Source organism: Sturnira hondurensis, unplaced genomic scaffold (genome assembly GCF_014824575.4).
Source record: "Sturnira hondurensis isolate 20B ecotype Veracruz unplaced genomic scaffold, ASM1482457v3 Scaffold0004322, whole genome shotgun sequence".
NCBI lineage: Eukaryota > Metazoa > Chordata > Mammalia > Chiroptera > Phyllostomidae > Sturnira > Sturnira hondurensis.
In genome coordinates, this window is record NW_028076953.1 from 3,459,721 (window position 1) to 3,477,696 (window position 17,976).

The 17,976-nt window shown below is 41.2% G+C and overlaps 1 protein-coding gene across 1 annotated transcript in view; it reads right to left on the reverse strand.

Moving 5' to 3' along the window:
* The window catches only part of DIPK1A (divergent protein kinase domain 1A), a 126,789-nt gene extending 114,472 nt beyond the window's left edge, over positions 1-12,317 (reverse strand). The window contains exon 1 of the mRNA XM_037045501.1: positions 12,181-12,317. Within this exon, the coding sequence (XP_036901396.1) occupies positions 12,181-12,234 (54 nt within the window). The 5' untranslated portion in view covers positions 12,235-12,317. The remainder of the gene's footprint in view (positions 1-12,180) is intronic.
* Between the last annotated feature and the right edge of the window lie 5,659 nt (positions 12,318-17,976).

Genomic DNA, 17,976 nt, shown 5'->3' on the forward strand with positions numbered 1-17,976 from the left:
GTAGTACAGCTATGCAATGAAATACCATGCAGCAGAAAGAAGGAGCTGACAGCATGGATGGAACTGGAGAGCATTATGCTGAGTGATATAAGCCAGGTGGTGAAAGACAAATACCATATGATCTCACCTATAGGTGGAACCTAATCAACAAAACAAACAAGCTAACGAAATATAACCAGAGATATGGAAATAAAGAACAAACTTACAGTGACCAGAGGGAGAGTGGGAGGGGTACCGGGGGCAAGGGAGAAGGGAAAGGGGCAAGTCAAGGAACATGTATAAAGGACCCATGGGTATGGACAACGGGGTGAAGACTGAAGGTGAGGCAGGGGCAGGGCAGGGGAGAGTACTGGAAAAAGTCAGAAAACTGTAATTGAATAACAACGAAATAGATATAAAAAGTGTATGAGAATAAACAGAATTTCAAAGGACTGCTGCCAGTACCCAAAATCAGCATCTCATGCACTTTCCGGGATGTACATAGTTCCCTTTAGACACACTGTTCTAGAAGTCAGAGTTGTAGCCACTAGGAAATCAAAAAAGATAAGTGGTTCAAAGAGGCTACCTTTTGGGAGTAAGGCTGGGACTAGGAAGAAGTGGAAGGGAAGATTTTACTATACACATTCTCTTTCACATAATGAGTTAACCTACTCAGCTCCAAAAAGCTCTATGTCTCTACAAGTATGTACACTGATTTGTGCATTCAACAAACATACTGAGCATCTACTCTGAGACAGGCCCAGGGGATAAAGAGAGGAAACTGCCACGTCCGCTCTCAAGGAGATCACAGATCAAGGCATGAAAACCACTGATAACAATTCAATACCACAATGCTATTAAGAGAAATACATGGCAGATACGATGTACAGAAGAGGCACACTAGTATCGTGTTGGCTGTTAGGGAAGGATTACTGAAAGGTCACCTTTCCTTTGAGTTGGAACTTAAGGGACAAGTAGAAAACTGAGAATAAACCAGGTGAAGAGGAATGCAGGGATGTTCAGTAAGGACATCCTAGGGCAAAAAGGAAAATAGGTGGGGGAGACAGATCAACATGTGAGAGAGCATGTTTTATTTATGAAACTGGGAAGTTTTTTTAAAAATTATTTTATTGTTGTTCAATTACAGTTGTCCGCATTCCCCCCCGCTACTCCCACCCACCCCAGCCAAACTCACCTTCCTCCCTTGCTTCCACCCCTCCCCTTGGTTTTGTCTATGTGTCCTTTACAAGGGTTCCTGAAAACCCTTCCCCCCATTATGCCCTCCCACCTCCCCTCTGGTTACTGTCAGATTGTTCTTAATTTCAGTGTCTCTGGTTATATTTTGCTCACTTTTTTCTTCTGTTGATTATGTTCCAGTTAAAGGTGAGATCATGTGGTATTTGTCCCTCACCACCTGGCTAATGAAACTGGAAGTTTTTGAGGATTACTAGAGCAAATGATGCATGAGGTGGTAGTGGAAGGAATGACATGGCAAGACAGGAAGGGGCGAGAAATGAAGGGTCGTGCTCTGAACTCTGCATAGTCTCCTGAAGGATTTCACCAACAGGGGGAGACCCAATCAAATTTGCACTTTGGGGAAGACTACTCTGAAAGCAATGTGAAGGATGTATCTAAAGAAAGGGGTAAATGACGCAGGAAGGACATTCTGGAGGCTACTGCAGTGGACTTAAGAGACAAAAGGAGAGAATTGTGGTACCAGTGGAAACAAATGGCTCACCATCACTAATCATCAGGCAAATGCAAGTCAAAATCACAGGGAGACATCACCTTAACACTTGTCAGAATGGCTGTCATCAAAAAGACCAGAGATAACAAGTGTTGGCAAGTATGTGGAAAAAAGGGAACCCTTGTGCAATTTAGGTGAGACTGTAAATTGGTGCAGCCACTATGGGAAACAACACAGAGGTTCTACAAAAAATTAAAAATAGAACTACCACATGATCCAGTATTCCTACTTCTGGGTAAATATCCAAAGGATATGAAAATAAGATATCAAGCTCCCAGGTTCACAGCATTAATCACAATAGCCCAGATACAGAAATGATCCAGGTGCCCAGTAACAGATGAACAGATAAAGGTGGATACACACACACACCACAGAATATTATTCAGCCATGAGAAAAAAGAAAAGTCTGCCATTTGTGACAAAATGGATGGACACCGAGGGCATTAAACTAAATGACATAAACCAGACAGAAAAAGATAAATACTGAATGCTATCACTTATATATGAAATTCACCAAAAAAATTCTTTTATGGAAAACTCATAGAAACAGATTGTAGAGAAATGGTTGCCAGGGACTAGGGGATGGGAGAAACAGGAAGAGGTTGGTAAAAGGGTACAACCTTTCGGTTATAAGATAAATAAAATCTGAAGATCTAATGTATAACATGGTAACTATAGTTGATAAAACTGTGTTTAAAAAAAAAAGAAAGAAGAGGCCCTGACTGGTGCAGCTCAGTGGGCTGGGCATCATCCCACAAACCGAAAGGTCAGTGGTTTGATTCCTGGTCAGGCCACATACCTGGGTTACAAGCCCGGTCCCCACTGGGGGTATGCAAGAGGGAATCAATCGTTCATCAATGTTTCTCTCCCTTTCTCCCTCCCTTTCCCCTCTCTAAAAAATAAATATTTTTTAAAAGGTGATGCAATCAAATATTATTTAGGAGATGCACTAGAGGACCTGCCGAGGGATTAAATACGAGGGTAAGGAAAGAGGGAGAGTCTAAAAGGATTTGGATATATTTCTCTCTTGAGTAACTGCAGAATATCACTAACTGAAACAGGAAAAGAAGTTGGGTGTGGGTTTACATTTGGGCATGTTGAATAATGATGCACAAGTAGATACAAAATAAGCAGCTGGAAACGCAAATCTCAAGTGCTGGGTAAAGGTATGGGCTGGTGACACAGAGTTGAGTCCCATTAGTATTGATTTATGATGGAAGCCATATGAAGAGATGCAATTACCCAAAGTGAATGTACAAAATGAGAAGAAGAAGAAGACGACGACGACGACGACGATGACGACGACGACGACGACTGGAGTCTTGGAGAAATCAGGGAGCAAAGGAAGATGAGACCAAAAGGAAATTGTGGGAGTGTCAGGGCAAGAAAGAAAGAAGGTCAGAGAAGCAAGGAGGTGGTAAGTGAGCACAGAAGAGTAGTTGAAATGACAGATCATGGCATCCTGACTGACAGAAAAAGGAGGAAAGCCAGAGGGGGTGGACAGGACAGGGAAAACTGGAGTGGCAAGGACCTCAATTATGATGACAATGGTAAGGATATGATCGTGGTGGTGTTAACACTAAAGAGTAAGAATGCAAAAGAGAGAAGTGTGTGCTTAGTGTTGAATATCTTACAGTGACTGCAGAATATTTTTGAATATATGTTAAAATGCATGTACTATACTGCATCATTCTGCACATCCTGAGTGTATTCATGCTCAGGATACAGGACAAGACCAGGGTAGTAAACAGGCTCTGTCTTCACTGGGGACAAATTCAGTTCTACTGGATCACGTGTGACTGAAAATGTAAGCTGACTCATTAAAACAAAACCAAGTATTGTCTTCTTTAGGGGGTAAAGAAAAACAACTTTTATTAATTATAGTAATAAATAGAAGTAAATAGGTTACACTTTAAGGAAGCTTTTCTTAGAATTCAAACTTACGCCAGTTTGTGTAAGGGTAGTAAAGATTTAAGAACTGCATCGACATTTGACCCTTAACAAGGGTCAAATGACCCCATCCTTAACAGAGGTTAAGGATGCTACCCCTCCCCCACTGAAGAAAATCCAAGTATAACTACTAACTCCAAAACTTAATCACTATATAGCCTACTATTGACTATAAGCCTTAAGAATAACATAAAGTGTCAATTAACACATATTTTATGTTAATGTATTATATAGTGTATTCTTACAATGAAGTAGGCTAAAGAAAATAAAATGTTACTTAGAAAACTGTAAAAAATGGAAAATACATTTCTCTATTTACTGAAAAAAAGATCCCTGTATAAGTGAACCTGATAAGTTCAAACCCATATTGTTCAAGAGTCAAGTGTATTAAAAATCAAGGATTTACACATGTAATTGTTCAGCAGATATTTCCATTTTATTTCCTTTTAATAATTACTCAAAATTCCTCTCACAGAAACTGCAGGGGTGATAAATACAATAACTCTGTTATAAAATTTCTTCTATGGCAACATCTTTAAACCTAATAATAATGGGAAAAAAACAAAATATTTTAGAAAATGATTGATTTTTTATATGTCAGAATTCATTTACATTCTTTCTATGACAGGCAGAATTCTCAAGATGTCTCCCTCTTGATTCCCAACCCCTGGTTATTTAATCAAACATTAATCTAGGTATTGCTGTGGAGGAGCTTTGCAGTTGAAACTAAGGTCACTAAATCAGCTGACTTTTAATATAGAAATACTATCCTGAATTATCCTGGTGGACCCAATGTAATCATATAAGCTGTTGAAACAGAACAGGAAGGCAGAAGAGTCAGAGAGATGAGACAGAAGGGAAAGTCAGAGACATTCAAAGCATGCAAAAGATGCCAACCACTATTGCTGGATTTGAAGTTAGAGAAAGGAAGCCATGAACGATGGAATTTAGGCAGCCTCTAGAAGCTGAGAACCACCACCAGCCAACAGCTACCAGATAATGGAGAACTCAGTTCTACAACTGAACAGAACTGAATTGTGACTATACCCTGAAAGAGCCTGCAAAGTCAATTCATTATCAGAGCTCCAGAAGGAAACTCAAACTTTAGCAACACCTCGATTTGCAACCTGGTGAAACCTAGAGCAGAGAACTAGCTGGGCCACACTGTGCATAGACTTCTAACCTACAGAACTGTAAGAGAAAAAAGAAACATTCTCCAAACAACGATTGACAAGCGCATGAAAAGATGATTGACAAATACAAAGGACTCTAAACACGAATCATCAGGGAAATGCAAATCAAAACCACAATGAGATATCACCTTACACCTGTTAAAAAGGTGGCTATCACCCTGGCTGGTATTGCTCAAGTGGATTGAGCACCAGCTTGAGAACCAAAGAGCAGCTGGTTTTATTCCCAGTCAGAGCACACGCCTAGGTTGCAGGGCAGGCCCCCAGTAGGGGGCGTGCAAGAGGCAACCACACATTGATGTTTCCCTCTCTTTCTCCCTCCCTTCCCCTCTCTAAAAAATAAAATAAAATAAAATAAATTTAAAAGGTGGCTATCAAAACCAAAACAAAAACAGAAAATAAATGCTGGTGGAGATGTACAGAAATTGGAACCCTTGTGCATTGTAGGTTGAAATGTAAAATAGTACAGCCACTACGGAAAACAGTATGGAGGTTCCTCAAAATATTAAAAATAGAATTTACACTACGATCCAGTAATCCCACTTCAAGGTATCTACGTATTGAAAGCAGGATCTCAAAGAGATATTGGCACTCCCATGTTCATTGCATTATTCGTAATAATTTGGGGCTTTTAAAAAAAGGAAGAAAGAAAGAAAATTCTGCCATATGGGACAACATGGAAGAACCTGGAGGGTATTATGCTAAGTGAAGTAAGCCAGTCACAAAAAACACATACAGCCTAATTCTATTTATATGCAGTATCTGAAGAAGTCAGACTCACAGAAATATAAAGTAGAATGTATAATAGTTACCAGAGGTTGGAGGCGAGGGGGTGGCAAAATGGGAAGTCAGCTGTTCAATAGGCAGAGTTTCAGTTTTATAAGATGAAGTTCTAGAGATCTGTTGCCAACAATGTATATATAGTTAACACTACTTTAGCATACACTTAAAAATTGTAAAGATGGTGAACTTTATGCGTTTTGCAGCACAATAAAAAACAAAAGAAAAAACATAACCACAATGCCATGATCACATCTAAAGAAGATAATTATTGAATTTCATTAAACACTCAACCAAAAAATAAAAAAGAACTATTCACTTTAGAAGACAAACTCATGCACTAATATTTGGGGTTTTTAAAACATGTTCATATTACAATATCCTGGTTTTTCTAAGCTCCTATACTTTGTAAATTAAAAGGTTTGAAAGGGGAAAGTATTCACAAGTTATATGAATGTCTAGAAATAGGTATGTTAAAAAGGTGAGACATTTATCTTTTCAATCAGACAATATAAAAAGTATTTACCAGAGTGGTACAGTATAGTTTTTAGAGTCAACGTCAAGAAATGAAAACATTTAAATGGACCTAACTGCTAAAAGGAAGGAAGGAAGGAAGGAAGGACGGACGGAAGGGAGTGGCGGGGGGAGAGAGAAAGAAAGAGAGAGAGAGAGGAAGGAAGGAAGGAAAGAAAGAAAGGTAGAGAACGAAAAGCAAGCTTCTGTAGAGAATGCAAAACAACAGAATAGCCATCAAGCTGAAAAAACTGGGGCACTGGGGAGATGACAATGAAGAAGCTCTTTTACCATGTGCTCCAACACAAAAGTGTGGTGAAGACGAAATCTGCCTGAGAATTCACCGAGTTTCCAACAGGGGTGTAAAAGCAACTAATGGTAATATCAAGTGGTTGCATTATAATCCTATGATTGAATTTAAGACATTATGGGATGCATATGCTCTCTGCACACACACCAATCTCAGAAGATTTAGATTTAGAATTAATCTGAAGATTAAGTTTCAGGCAAAGGCAAAAGCTTAGCTCTGAAGAGCAGGTCTGATAAAGCCGATGAGAATCACACCACCTGTGGTCCTTCTCTCTCTAAATTCTTGGGGAAGTAGGGAACAACTACCCGCTCTAATTATCCTTAGAATTAAAATAATCCTAGAGGCTGAAAATGAGCAAGAAGTCATATTCCTTTTACTATGGTATTTGTCAACATTGCACTATTACCAGTTAATCTGTAACAGTAACCCTGACACTAAATCCCACAAAATATCCACATTAAGTCATAAAGAACCAAACCATTTACAGTAGTGATGTTTGAAAAACAGCACATACAAGCCAAGAAACGTCAAACGAGTGCTAACACCCTAAGTAGAACATACCATCTATCCATGCATTCATGAGACCCTTATTGGGCACATAATGAAACTGCCAGAGTAGTTATGTTTAAGAGGGTGATGCCTGAAGAAATTTAAAACTTTTGCAATCCCAAAGGGCTTAAAACCTTCAGTAGTACCCAAGTATCTGATACTTCAAATTTCATTAGAATTTTGCTAGTTTTTTATGAGCAACAGGGCATGCAGGCAGAATGACTGGAATGGAAAATGTGTATAACCTAAATTTAGAGAATTACCCTTAATTGTTTCAAGTTTCATTCTTCAGAACTTAAATGACAGTGAGAAGGAAGAAGGTATTCAAAACCAAAACCAACAAATTATAGGGCTGCTATGTTATCAGCCCCACTCAGACTATGAGTAAACGCTAAACAAAGTAGATCCTAATTTGTAGAAAACACACTGCTAAAAACAGACAAATGCAGGTGTCCCAGTCACCACACAGAGTAAGCCAAAAGCAATATCACCATATGGGGAGTGGAAGAAACACTGTCTAAAAATGGTCTAAACTGGTTAACACATCCAATCTCTGATCTCACGAGGCAGGATTCTACTCTGTTCCATGTATACCTAGTCAAACTAGGAAATACTATTTCCCAGGTAAGGTTTCTTAAAAATTGCTGGAAAGGAGGCAAGTATAAGTTAGTGTGCTCTGGGAAGGATTCCCTGCCATGAGAAGCTGGCTCTGCAGGTCACAGGCCCTCCTGGCTCACAGAGAGGTCACACAGGCAAACAGTGTGCCTGCGCCATTCCTCTGGAAAAAGTGCTCCCTGCAGCAGAAAGCTGGCATCAGTAGGATGCAACAAGAGGTAGAGAGGAGGACCACATCACGATGGTATAAACTCAGTCCCTTCTTTTTCACAGCTTTATTGGGATATAACTCATATACCATACAATGTATTCATTTAAAGTATACATCTCAACGGTTCTGAGTATATTGACAGAGTTGTGCAACCGTAACCAGTATCAATCCTCGAACATTTCCATTACCTCAAAAAGGCACTTCATACCCATTTTCCCCCCCAACCCTCCCAGTCCCAAGGGACTATTTTCTGTCTTCATAGATTTACCTGCTCTGGACACTTCATACAATTGGGACCATATAATTATGTGGTCTCTTGTGACCGGCTTCTTTCATATACTCAATGTTTACAAGGTTCATCTATGTTACAGTATCTATCAGTTCTTCACTCTTTACTGCTGAATAATATTCTACTCAATGGATATACCACATCAGATGATATCTTCACAAGCAGAATCTCTTTTGCTATATATGTGAACAAAGCTATAAATAATGATTAGGCCCCACATTAGTCCATAAATGCCTATTTAATCCATATTATAGCTGAAAACATATCATTAATTGCATAATACTAAAGTTCTCTAGAAGTATTATCAATTACCCCAGTGATACCTGGATTAGTGAAGACACTGGGAATGAAGCCCTTCTATATTTAAGTCAATTGTTTAAAAATTTGTTTCCCTAGAGCCCTGGCTGGTGTAGTTCAGTGGATTGAGCCCGGGCCTGCAAACCACACGATCGCAGTTCGATTTCCAGTCAGGGCACATGCCTGGGTTGCAGGCCAGTTCCCAGCAGGGGACTCATGAGAGGCAACCATACATTGATATTTCTCTCCTTCTCTCCTTCCCTTACCCTCTAAAGATAAGTAAATAAAATCTTTTTAAAAACCTTAAAAAATTTGTTTCCCTATTATTTGTAGGAAGGAGGGAGAGGCAATTAATTTCAAGCCCAAAGGCCTGAACACCTCAGGACACAAATGTTTTCTTATTCCACCCAGCTGAAGACGAACAGCAAAACTGCAAGTGCACAATACTCGTCTCTACAACCTCCTCCTCCTCTTGCTGCGCCCTCTGTCTCTTCTGCCTATCTTTGAAATACAATTCCTTTTGTACTCTTTACCCCTTTCCCTACCCCCAAACAAACAAGATTTTTTATACCTGTTGACTAATTACAGCCTCACTTTGAATTAAAATAATACATTTTCTAAAAATGTTACTTAAAGGAGACATTTATTCTCTAAGACATCTATATCCCAAGACATGAAATGAAAATTAGTTTCCCTCAAATGAAGAATTTCCAGTAGGAACAAGCTGGTTAGGGGAGAGTTTTTGTTTTGTTTTTTGCCTAGAGAACCTCTCAAATCACAGTAAATCCACTCCATAGCAAATTGAATTTACTCAGTCCTATTAGGGTAACGCATTCAAGGGGGGGGTCAAAAAATAAGGAATTGTTATTAATTTCTTAGGCATGATAATGGTAAAGTAAAATTGTGTCTAAAAATAACATGAGAAATGCATACTGAGATATTTGGATAAAATGATGTGATATCTCGTATTTACTTGAAAATACTTTAGGTAGTTGGAAGAACGATATGGGGGAGGGGAAATGAAACAAAATACTAATAATTGTGAAAGGAAGCTGATAGGTAGGTGCAGGAGAGTTCACTATTCTTTTCCACTTTACGTACATATAAAATGTTCCATAGTAAAATACTTTTAGAGGAGAGAGATAAACTGTTCTCTTCCTCTCAGATACTCTTTATTCCTTTCCTTCATAGGACTTAATGTTGTCAATACATATTTATGAGATTATTTGATTAATGTTTGTCTCCCTGACTCAACTATAAGGTGTTTGTTTAGCTCCTACAGAACACCTACCGCCTCACAAAGTTTCTGGCATGTAACAAATATTTATTAAGTAAGTGACTGAGTCAATAAAGTAAGTAATATCATGCACTCAATATATAAAGGAAAGGAGGGAGTGGAAAGCCAAGGACCTCTGGTTGAAGGAATTCAACATATTTACTTATATGTATTTACAATTTAAGTTCATATGCTTTCCTACTTAAAATGAAGTAAAGGTATAACAAAACAGATTTAACTTCATCTGGCTTATCTCACCACATTCATGTGATGCATTCAGCTAAGAATTACAATTTCAACTTTATGATATGGGAACTATGAAGTGAAAAAGTTATAAAACTTTTTAAAGCCATAATGAAACAGATGCACAAATGAACAAAACTCAGCTCTTGATCATGACTCATGCTTTTTCTAAAGGAACGTGATTTTATTCTCAAGAAAAATAAGAAAGGAAAGTAACACTGTATATGTTAATTCAACCTTCACTTGTTGAGAAACTGAGTAGCTATATAATAGACTCAGTTGAAAATATTTTATTTTGATTTGTGCAAAACAATTTCGAGGTTGAAGCACCTACTGACAGAGGAAGCATGAAAAACAGAAGGTGAGGCATTTAGGCAACAGGTAATGGAAGAAGATATGACTCTTGGGTATCTGAAGGCCTTTTTTTTTAAACTGATTAAATTGACAACAAGAAAGTTTATACAAAGAATAAATACAAATACCAAGACAATGTTTAAAACACCAGTCCCCTGGGTTGTCAACTTTTAAATTCGTCTCAAATAATACCATATTCAATAAAGTTTCTGTTTGATTATTACTTTATGTAGAAATAACATACTAAAATATCACTCTGCCCAAAATCCTTCTGAAATGCTTAAAATCTGTGTTCACCTTAATTTGGTAACATATAATGATGTGCACAATTAGAAAGGCAAAATACCAAATGTTTGCTGTCAATGGAGATATAAATATTTGTAAAAACTAATCGTAATCACTCTGAAAACTCTTGTGCTATAGTGCCAAAAAGTGTCACAGCCATATCTGCAGAGAACATTTAGAGGCAAGCAAATTAAAGTCTAAAACTAAGACTGCCACAAAATCTAAAAAGTTCAAAATAGCTAAATAGTCTTAGTAAAAAGAAAAGTTTTAAATAGCTCAATAAACTTCTTTTGGGGATAGTCTGGAAAGGCATTATGTGGCTCACATAAAGGTACCCACCTAGACTGGACTGAATTCTAGCCTGGGTTGCTACATGGTTCCTCAGGACACAGTTACTACTGGTAGAGCTGCTACAAAGACCCATCATTTCATGGGTTGTCAAACCATGCTTCCAATCTGCAGCACATCACTCATGGCAGGGTAATGATTTACTAATGCAATTTCCAAACAAAAATGAAAGATTTACTTGCTCCACAATAATTTCTTCGAAACTTTTTAAACAATTTATAAAAACACCAGCTGAGCAGGAATTCCTGTCCCAGAACTATCTATCAATTCCTTTAAGTCTTTTCTTGTAAGAAGTAAAAGAATACTGTCCTCTGAATGCAGACAATACCGCTGACCCGTGCCAGGCATTGATTTGTAGTTGTTTTTTCCAAAGGGGAGATGGATTTGCCCTCAGCTACTAATGATGTCTACTAGGTCCCCCTAGTGACCAAGTAAGTACATGAAGGCAACAGTAGGGTTCGAAGACTGACTGGCAGCGGAACAGAGGGTGGAACGGAAATCATGAAAAATTAACACGCGAACAGTACACATGACATGACTGAGAATAACGTTTGCATTGCTGGGGTATTTGAGATCGCTACCAGATCTCAAATACCCATTTAAAAAGCAAATACCCATCTGACTCGCTCGGGCTTCGGAGCCCTACCTCCCATTTAAATCACGGATGGAAAGATCGAAGCAAGGGGCTCCGCACAAGGCACACGCTGCTTCTCAGGGGTTCCGGGAAACAGTGATTTGACAAATTGCCATTATTTTCTAAAATATGGAAGAATGACACACCACCTTACCTACCACCTATTGAAGACCCAGGACACAGAATCGAAAACAGCCGACCTGCGGGGCCCACCAAGGAAGGGGGAGGAGAGCCCCAAGACCGAAGAGAAGACCGAGGCACGTCCCGAGCCCAGACTGCCCAGCCCTGACTGCTAGGGTGATAGGGTCGCACCCGAATCACGTCTCGGGGCTCCTGGGAAGCGAGGGGTGCGAGGGCGAGCCCTGGCCGGGTGACCTGGGTCCCAGAGCCTTGCCGGTCCGGGTGCGGGAGGTGCAAGGGCAACGGTTGCGGGGCGCGGGCAGTGCTGCCTCGGGGGCTGCGGCGCCCGGGCGGCTGGGAGGGCGCGCCGCCAGGTGCTGACAGCAGGGGGCAGCGGGGTTCCGGCGGGCGCCGACCAAGGGAAGAGGAGGGAGGTAGGCAAGTACCGCGCGGCGAGGGAGGGCGTGCGGCGGGCTCGCCGCCGGCCTACCTGGAGGTAATAGGGTTTCCTTAGCCAGGCCCCCGGACAGAGACTCCTCGCCATGGTAATCACACATCGCCCCGCCGCGCCGCAGTCAGTGGCAGACCGGAGCGCTGGCGGCCCGGCTCCCCGCCTTCCCCCGCCTCCCTCCGCCTCCCCGCCCCCGGCGCTGCCGGGCCCGCCCACTCCTCCGCCCCCACCCCGGTGCGCGCCGCGCTCCTCGCGACTCCGCGGCGGTGACGGTGGCCCGCTGCCCGAGGCCCGGCCTCCCGTTCCGCTCTCGAGGCCGTCGTGGCTGTCAGAGCCGCTGCTGCCGACGCCGCCATAAAAGGGAGTCGCTCGTCGCCTCAGCCGACACAAATCCAGCTGTGCCTCGCGCTTAAAGGGGAGGCGTGCGGAGGAGGGAGGGGGCGCCGCCGACGCTCTGGTGTAACACGCTCCGCGCGGGGAGGGCCGGACGCGGCGAGGGCCTGTGCCGCGCGCGGGTACGAGGCGCCGGCTCCGGGCTCCCGGGTCCCTTGGCTGCGCCTGCCGTGCGTCTTGCCAGCCCGCGTGGCGGTACTGACGCTCCCTTTGGATTCTGCTCCTTCAGCACGGACGTGTCTGGGCCGGTTGCATGGAAATTCAAGAAACCTTGGGGTTCCTTCCTTGAGAACAGGCTTGTTCTGCCCCGCGGACGGTGGCGGGTGCCGCTTCAGGGAGGGAGCGTCTGTCGCAGACCGACAGGCGGACGGGAGCATCCTCTGAGGACTCAGCTCTTCGCCTGCTGCCGACCCGACGCGGACAAGCTCCTCTGTGCCACACTCACCGTGACCCCCCAAATCCACTTTGCCTCTAAGGGCCTTAAAATATTTTTAAAACGTACTTTTTAAAAATTCCGAGCTTTTTAGTTTGTATAGTTTTCAAACAGCCTCAGTTTTCCCGTCCCCACCCAGAAACCCTGATTCAAAAGAAAATAGTACTGAATTAAATACAGTCCTGAAGACTGGAGACCTGGGACGCAGCGTAGCTACTCAGTTAAGGCTACATAAAGCAGGGTGTGGTGTCTTGCACAGTGAAGTGCAAGTAAGGGAAAACAGAGACACCCTAGTGAAAGAACAGCTGTTGATATGAGTGTGTTGGGGGAAGATACGTTTTTGCTTCCTTTCACCCACCGTCCACCTTTCACATGATGCCAACAAAGTTTAAGTGGCCATTTAGAACTTATTTGGGCCCGTGGCTCTGAAAAACGGTTTCCCCAGAAGCAAACCATAACACTCTCACTGTACCTTTTGCCTAAGCCTTGTCCTGGTGCTTTCCATCTCTGAAGAGATACCTTCTTGCCTGCCCCTCCCCAACCCATGCACAGACACTAGTTTTAAACCTGGGCAGAATTTATTGCTGGCAGATAAACCCATTTTTCACTGACTTTTAGTTTGGGTTAAGAGATTTATTTGAGTAATTTCTGAGTAAGCTAAGAATAGATCCTATTGGTTTAATTCATTCTTTTATTCATTCAATAAATAAATATTAATGGAGCACCCAGACACTTTTAGTTCATTCGGTTACATGTATGAACAAAACAGACAAAACCCCAGCCCTTGTAGATATTACATTTTGGAGATGGGGCAACAGGCAAAAAACATATAAATACAAAAATCAAATGGGATAATAAAACTGATAAGGGGTATGGAAAAATAAATCAATAGAGATGAGGAAGATACAGGTAGAGTATGTTTGAAAAGAAAGATCAAAGGTTCAGTTCTGGACATTTAAGTTTGAGGTATATATTAGAAATCCAAGCAGAGGTCTAGGGTAGGCAGTGGTATATATGACTCTGGGGTTAAGGAGAGTAGTCCAAGCTACGGATAAAGAAAGATGTCAGCATTTACATGATATTTAAAACCAGGAGATTAGACAGTATCACCAAGGGAGTGTGTAAACAGAAGAGAACCAAGGGTGAAGTCTTGGGACATCGAGGTGGGAGAAGTGAGTGAGCCAGCAAAGGAGTCTGAGAAGGAGCAGCCAATGGTAGGAGAAGCAAGTGGAAGTACCTAGAAGCAAGTGAAGGTAGTGTACCAAGAAGGTGTGAGTGCTCATATGTGAGTGGAAACTTGAGAATTAGCCATTGGATTTGTTACCATGGATGCCATGGGTAACGTCAGTAGAGCAGGGAGGGGCGGCTGGAGGCACTTGATCTAGTTTAAGAAAAATGGGAGGAGAGGAATTGGAGATGGCTAATATTATAGGCTATTCTTTGGGGAAGTTCTTCTGCAAAGGGGAGCCCTGAAATGAAAGAACAACTGTTGGTGGAAGTGAAGTCAAAAATAGGTTGACAAAAAATTGGGAGAAATATTTGTTTTTGATGCAAATGGTTCGAGAGAGAAGGAAACATTTATGTAGGTACAAGAAGAGAGAATTTTTGGAGAGGTGTCCTTGGAAGGAAAGAGAATTTGGAATCCAGCACACAAGTGAAAAGATAATGTGCAAAGAGGAGCACAAACTGTTCATCTCTGGAAATAGGCAGGCAGGTAGGTGAGTGGGAGTGGTTATGGGAATCTGTGGAAGTTCTCTTTTAATTGTTTTAATTTTCTCAGATAGGAAGTAAGGTCATCAGTGGAGAGGAGGTGCTGAAGAGTAATGGAGGCTTGAGGATAGAAGCAAAAGTGTGAAATAGTCATCTAGGAGAATGAAAAGATGAAAAGACTAAAAAAAATGCATGTTTGCTGAGTGTCATAAAGGGCCCATTTGAGTTCATGGTCATGAATTTAAGTGGGACAAGTCAGTGTGATTGTGCTTTTTCTCCTCCAGCAATAATCAACTGCCAGAGTAGAGGCTCAGTGTAGGCTTAGAATTCTATTTAATCAGGTTTTACCAAGAAAAGACAATCAAGGAGAGAGCAGCAAGGAAGCTGAGAATGTAAGAGAGTAGTTATGATTCACCATGGAGTTTAAGATGAGGAGCAAGTGGATATGGAAGGATTAAGGACAGAAAAAAATTGGTAGGATTGATGAGTTACAAGTCTTTGTTCAGTTGGGGGACAATAGGAGTCAGAACAGAGGCAATGATCAGGAAAGATAGGAGGTGTATAATAGAGTCTGGATACATTTTTTATATTGCTGGCAGCTTTCAAACCCCACCACTCCTCTTTCCCCTATGCCCACACCTGGGAAAACTGATAAGACAGCCTGGGTGCTCATTCCTTTGGTGCCAGTGGGAAGTTCAAACCATGCAAGACCCAGACCATGTGAGGGAACCTTCACCTTGGTCCCACCCCTAAGCCAACCAACATAAAACCCTAAGATGTCTTCTTTCTCTGTCTCCTCAAGCCATATTTGTACCAGCCTGAAGCCTGCCCTGCTCTTCCCAGAAAGCTTCTTTGTGAGTGATAAACCTTTTCATACTGTCTGGGAACGTGTGTGGCATCAACGTTTTCAACATCCAAGCCGAATTTTAGGTGGAGTCCATCTCACTTCTGCAAGAGTTACACAACAATATGATAAATTAGAGTGGGATGCATGAAATTAAGATTATGGAGATGTGATGAAGTCCAAGGTGAATTCGACAATGGCAGTCAAATACCTGAGAAGTGTGGAATATGGTACTGGAAGAGTCAAGGTGAGAGCATCAGAAGGATTACCTATTTTGCATCGTGACTTAGGACAGGAAAGGTGCTGGAGAGGGTTCCAGTAGCGCAAAGCTGAAGTGCTTGAGAAATAAGGCAGAATGACCTATGAGTGAGTAGGTGACTACCACAATGAATTGAGTGACAACACCAGAGGACATAAGTCAAAAAAACAAATGTTGGTCAGGGGAAGGAATTAGGAAAGAGGAAGAATAGCCTGAAAGAAGCAATGAAGAGCAACAAGGATCCCTCTTCTACTTCCAAGCTGGAGGATGAGCCAGGTTTGCTTTAGAGCAAGAAGGTGAAAGAAACATTCAGGAGGAGAGATTGAGGATGCAGAAGGTTTTGCTGATGATGGCCTGTGAATTCCAGAGAACAGAGTGGAAGAGTCTCAGAAATTGGGTAGTGGTGAGGAAAGTTTTAAAATAGGTGATATGAAGAGCCTTGAGTGAGTGGAGATAAAGGGTGTCTGGGATTGCTTATGATAAGGGCTATAAACAGGGATAATAAGGACAAAGCTTCAACCAAATGAGAAGATATGATTGTTTAGTTCCCATTTAGAGTCAATAAAGATCGAATGTAGTTAAAATTTTCCTATTTGAAAGGGGAGAATTAGATCATTTTCATTTCAAATTTGTGCTGTTTTCCTTGATATCACATGTCCCAGAGGCCTGAGAGAAAAACCTGGGGCTGGAGCTGCACCCCAGAGTCCAGTCTGGGAACCTCACTATAGGTGGGTTTGATGAGTCCTTGTACCACTGGGCTTGCATTTTTGGTTTTAAATCCACCTTTATGAGTCCCAAGAAGTATCCAAACAGGTTGGCTGTGACAAAGTTAGGTAAGAAACTTCCTGCCTCTTGATCTGGCCATTCTTCACACCCTTGTTACAGTGGCCCTGTGAATTCTTTATGTCGTACACTGGACCTACCTTACAAACATCCAAATGTACGTGACACTCAGTCTTAGGAGGCTTAAAAGTTTCTGTTTTTCTAAGTAAAAGCTAGTTGATCCAAAATTAACCCAATGTGATTGTGTTCAGAGGTGGTAATTTGTAGCTTCTTAGTTGCCATGTGAAATGTAACTTTGACCTTCCAGAGACAAACGAGTAACTCCATTGGTTTCAAACATATGAAAATCAAGATCAGTGGTCTTCACAATTTTTGTTTACACAATACCAAAAGAATTTTGAAAAGTACATGTACCCCTTACCCCTTTTTATAACATCCAAAATTTTTCTCATGAAATTAAACAATTGTAAAGGAAGTGATTTCCAGTGTTCCGCTGTAAATACGGTCATTTAAAAATGAAATGGTCACACAAATCCTAAGTATGGAACAAGAGTGGAATATAAGTGCCATGGTGATTTGATACCACTTAAAGAGTAAACAAAAAATTGTTTCCACCCTGGTCAGTGTGGCTCAGTTGGTTGGATGTCGTTGCACAAAACAAAAGGTCACCAGTTTGATCCTTGGTCAGGGCATATGCCTGGGGTGTGGGTTTGGTCCCTGGCTGGTTGGGGCACATAGGAGAAGCAACTGGTCGATGTTTCTCCCCAACACTGATGTTTCTCTCCCTCTCTTCCGATCTCTCTAAAATTAAATAAATAAAATCTTTTAAAATTTTCTTAAAATTTGTTTCTTAGATATCATTGTTCCTTTTTCTTCTTGAACTTTTAAAAAAGTTTTTTTAATCTTTCAGTTACAGTTGATGTACAATATATTAGTTTCATGTGTACAACCCCATGATCAGTAGTTTATATAACCTATGAAGTAATCACCCTAATAAATTCAGCACCCATTTGACACCACATAGTATCTAGTAGATATTACAGTGTTATTGACTGTATTCCATATGCTGTATTTTACATCCCCGTAACTATTTTGTAACTACCAATTTTCTTGAACTTTTGTAATTCCACTTCCGTTATAGAATTTTATTCTGTTACACATTTTATGCATTTTAATCTGTTTTCAACCTACCATAATCTGTAGTAAAAAATAAATTGACTCATTTTTTCCTCACTGCCTCTTTGATCGGGTTTTTATTCAAAATTAGCAGACCGAAGTGATTTGACCTTTACAAAGCAAATAAATTTCAGCTTATACTGCAGGCTTCTCCTGTGGTGGGTTTTTCTGCGGTCTTCTTAGCTGCCAGGTTCTTAGCTGCAGCCTTTTTTTTTTCTAACCACCAAAGCCTTCTGC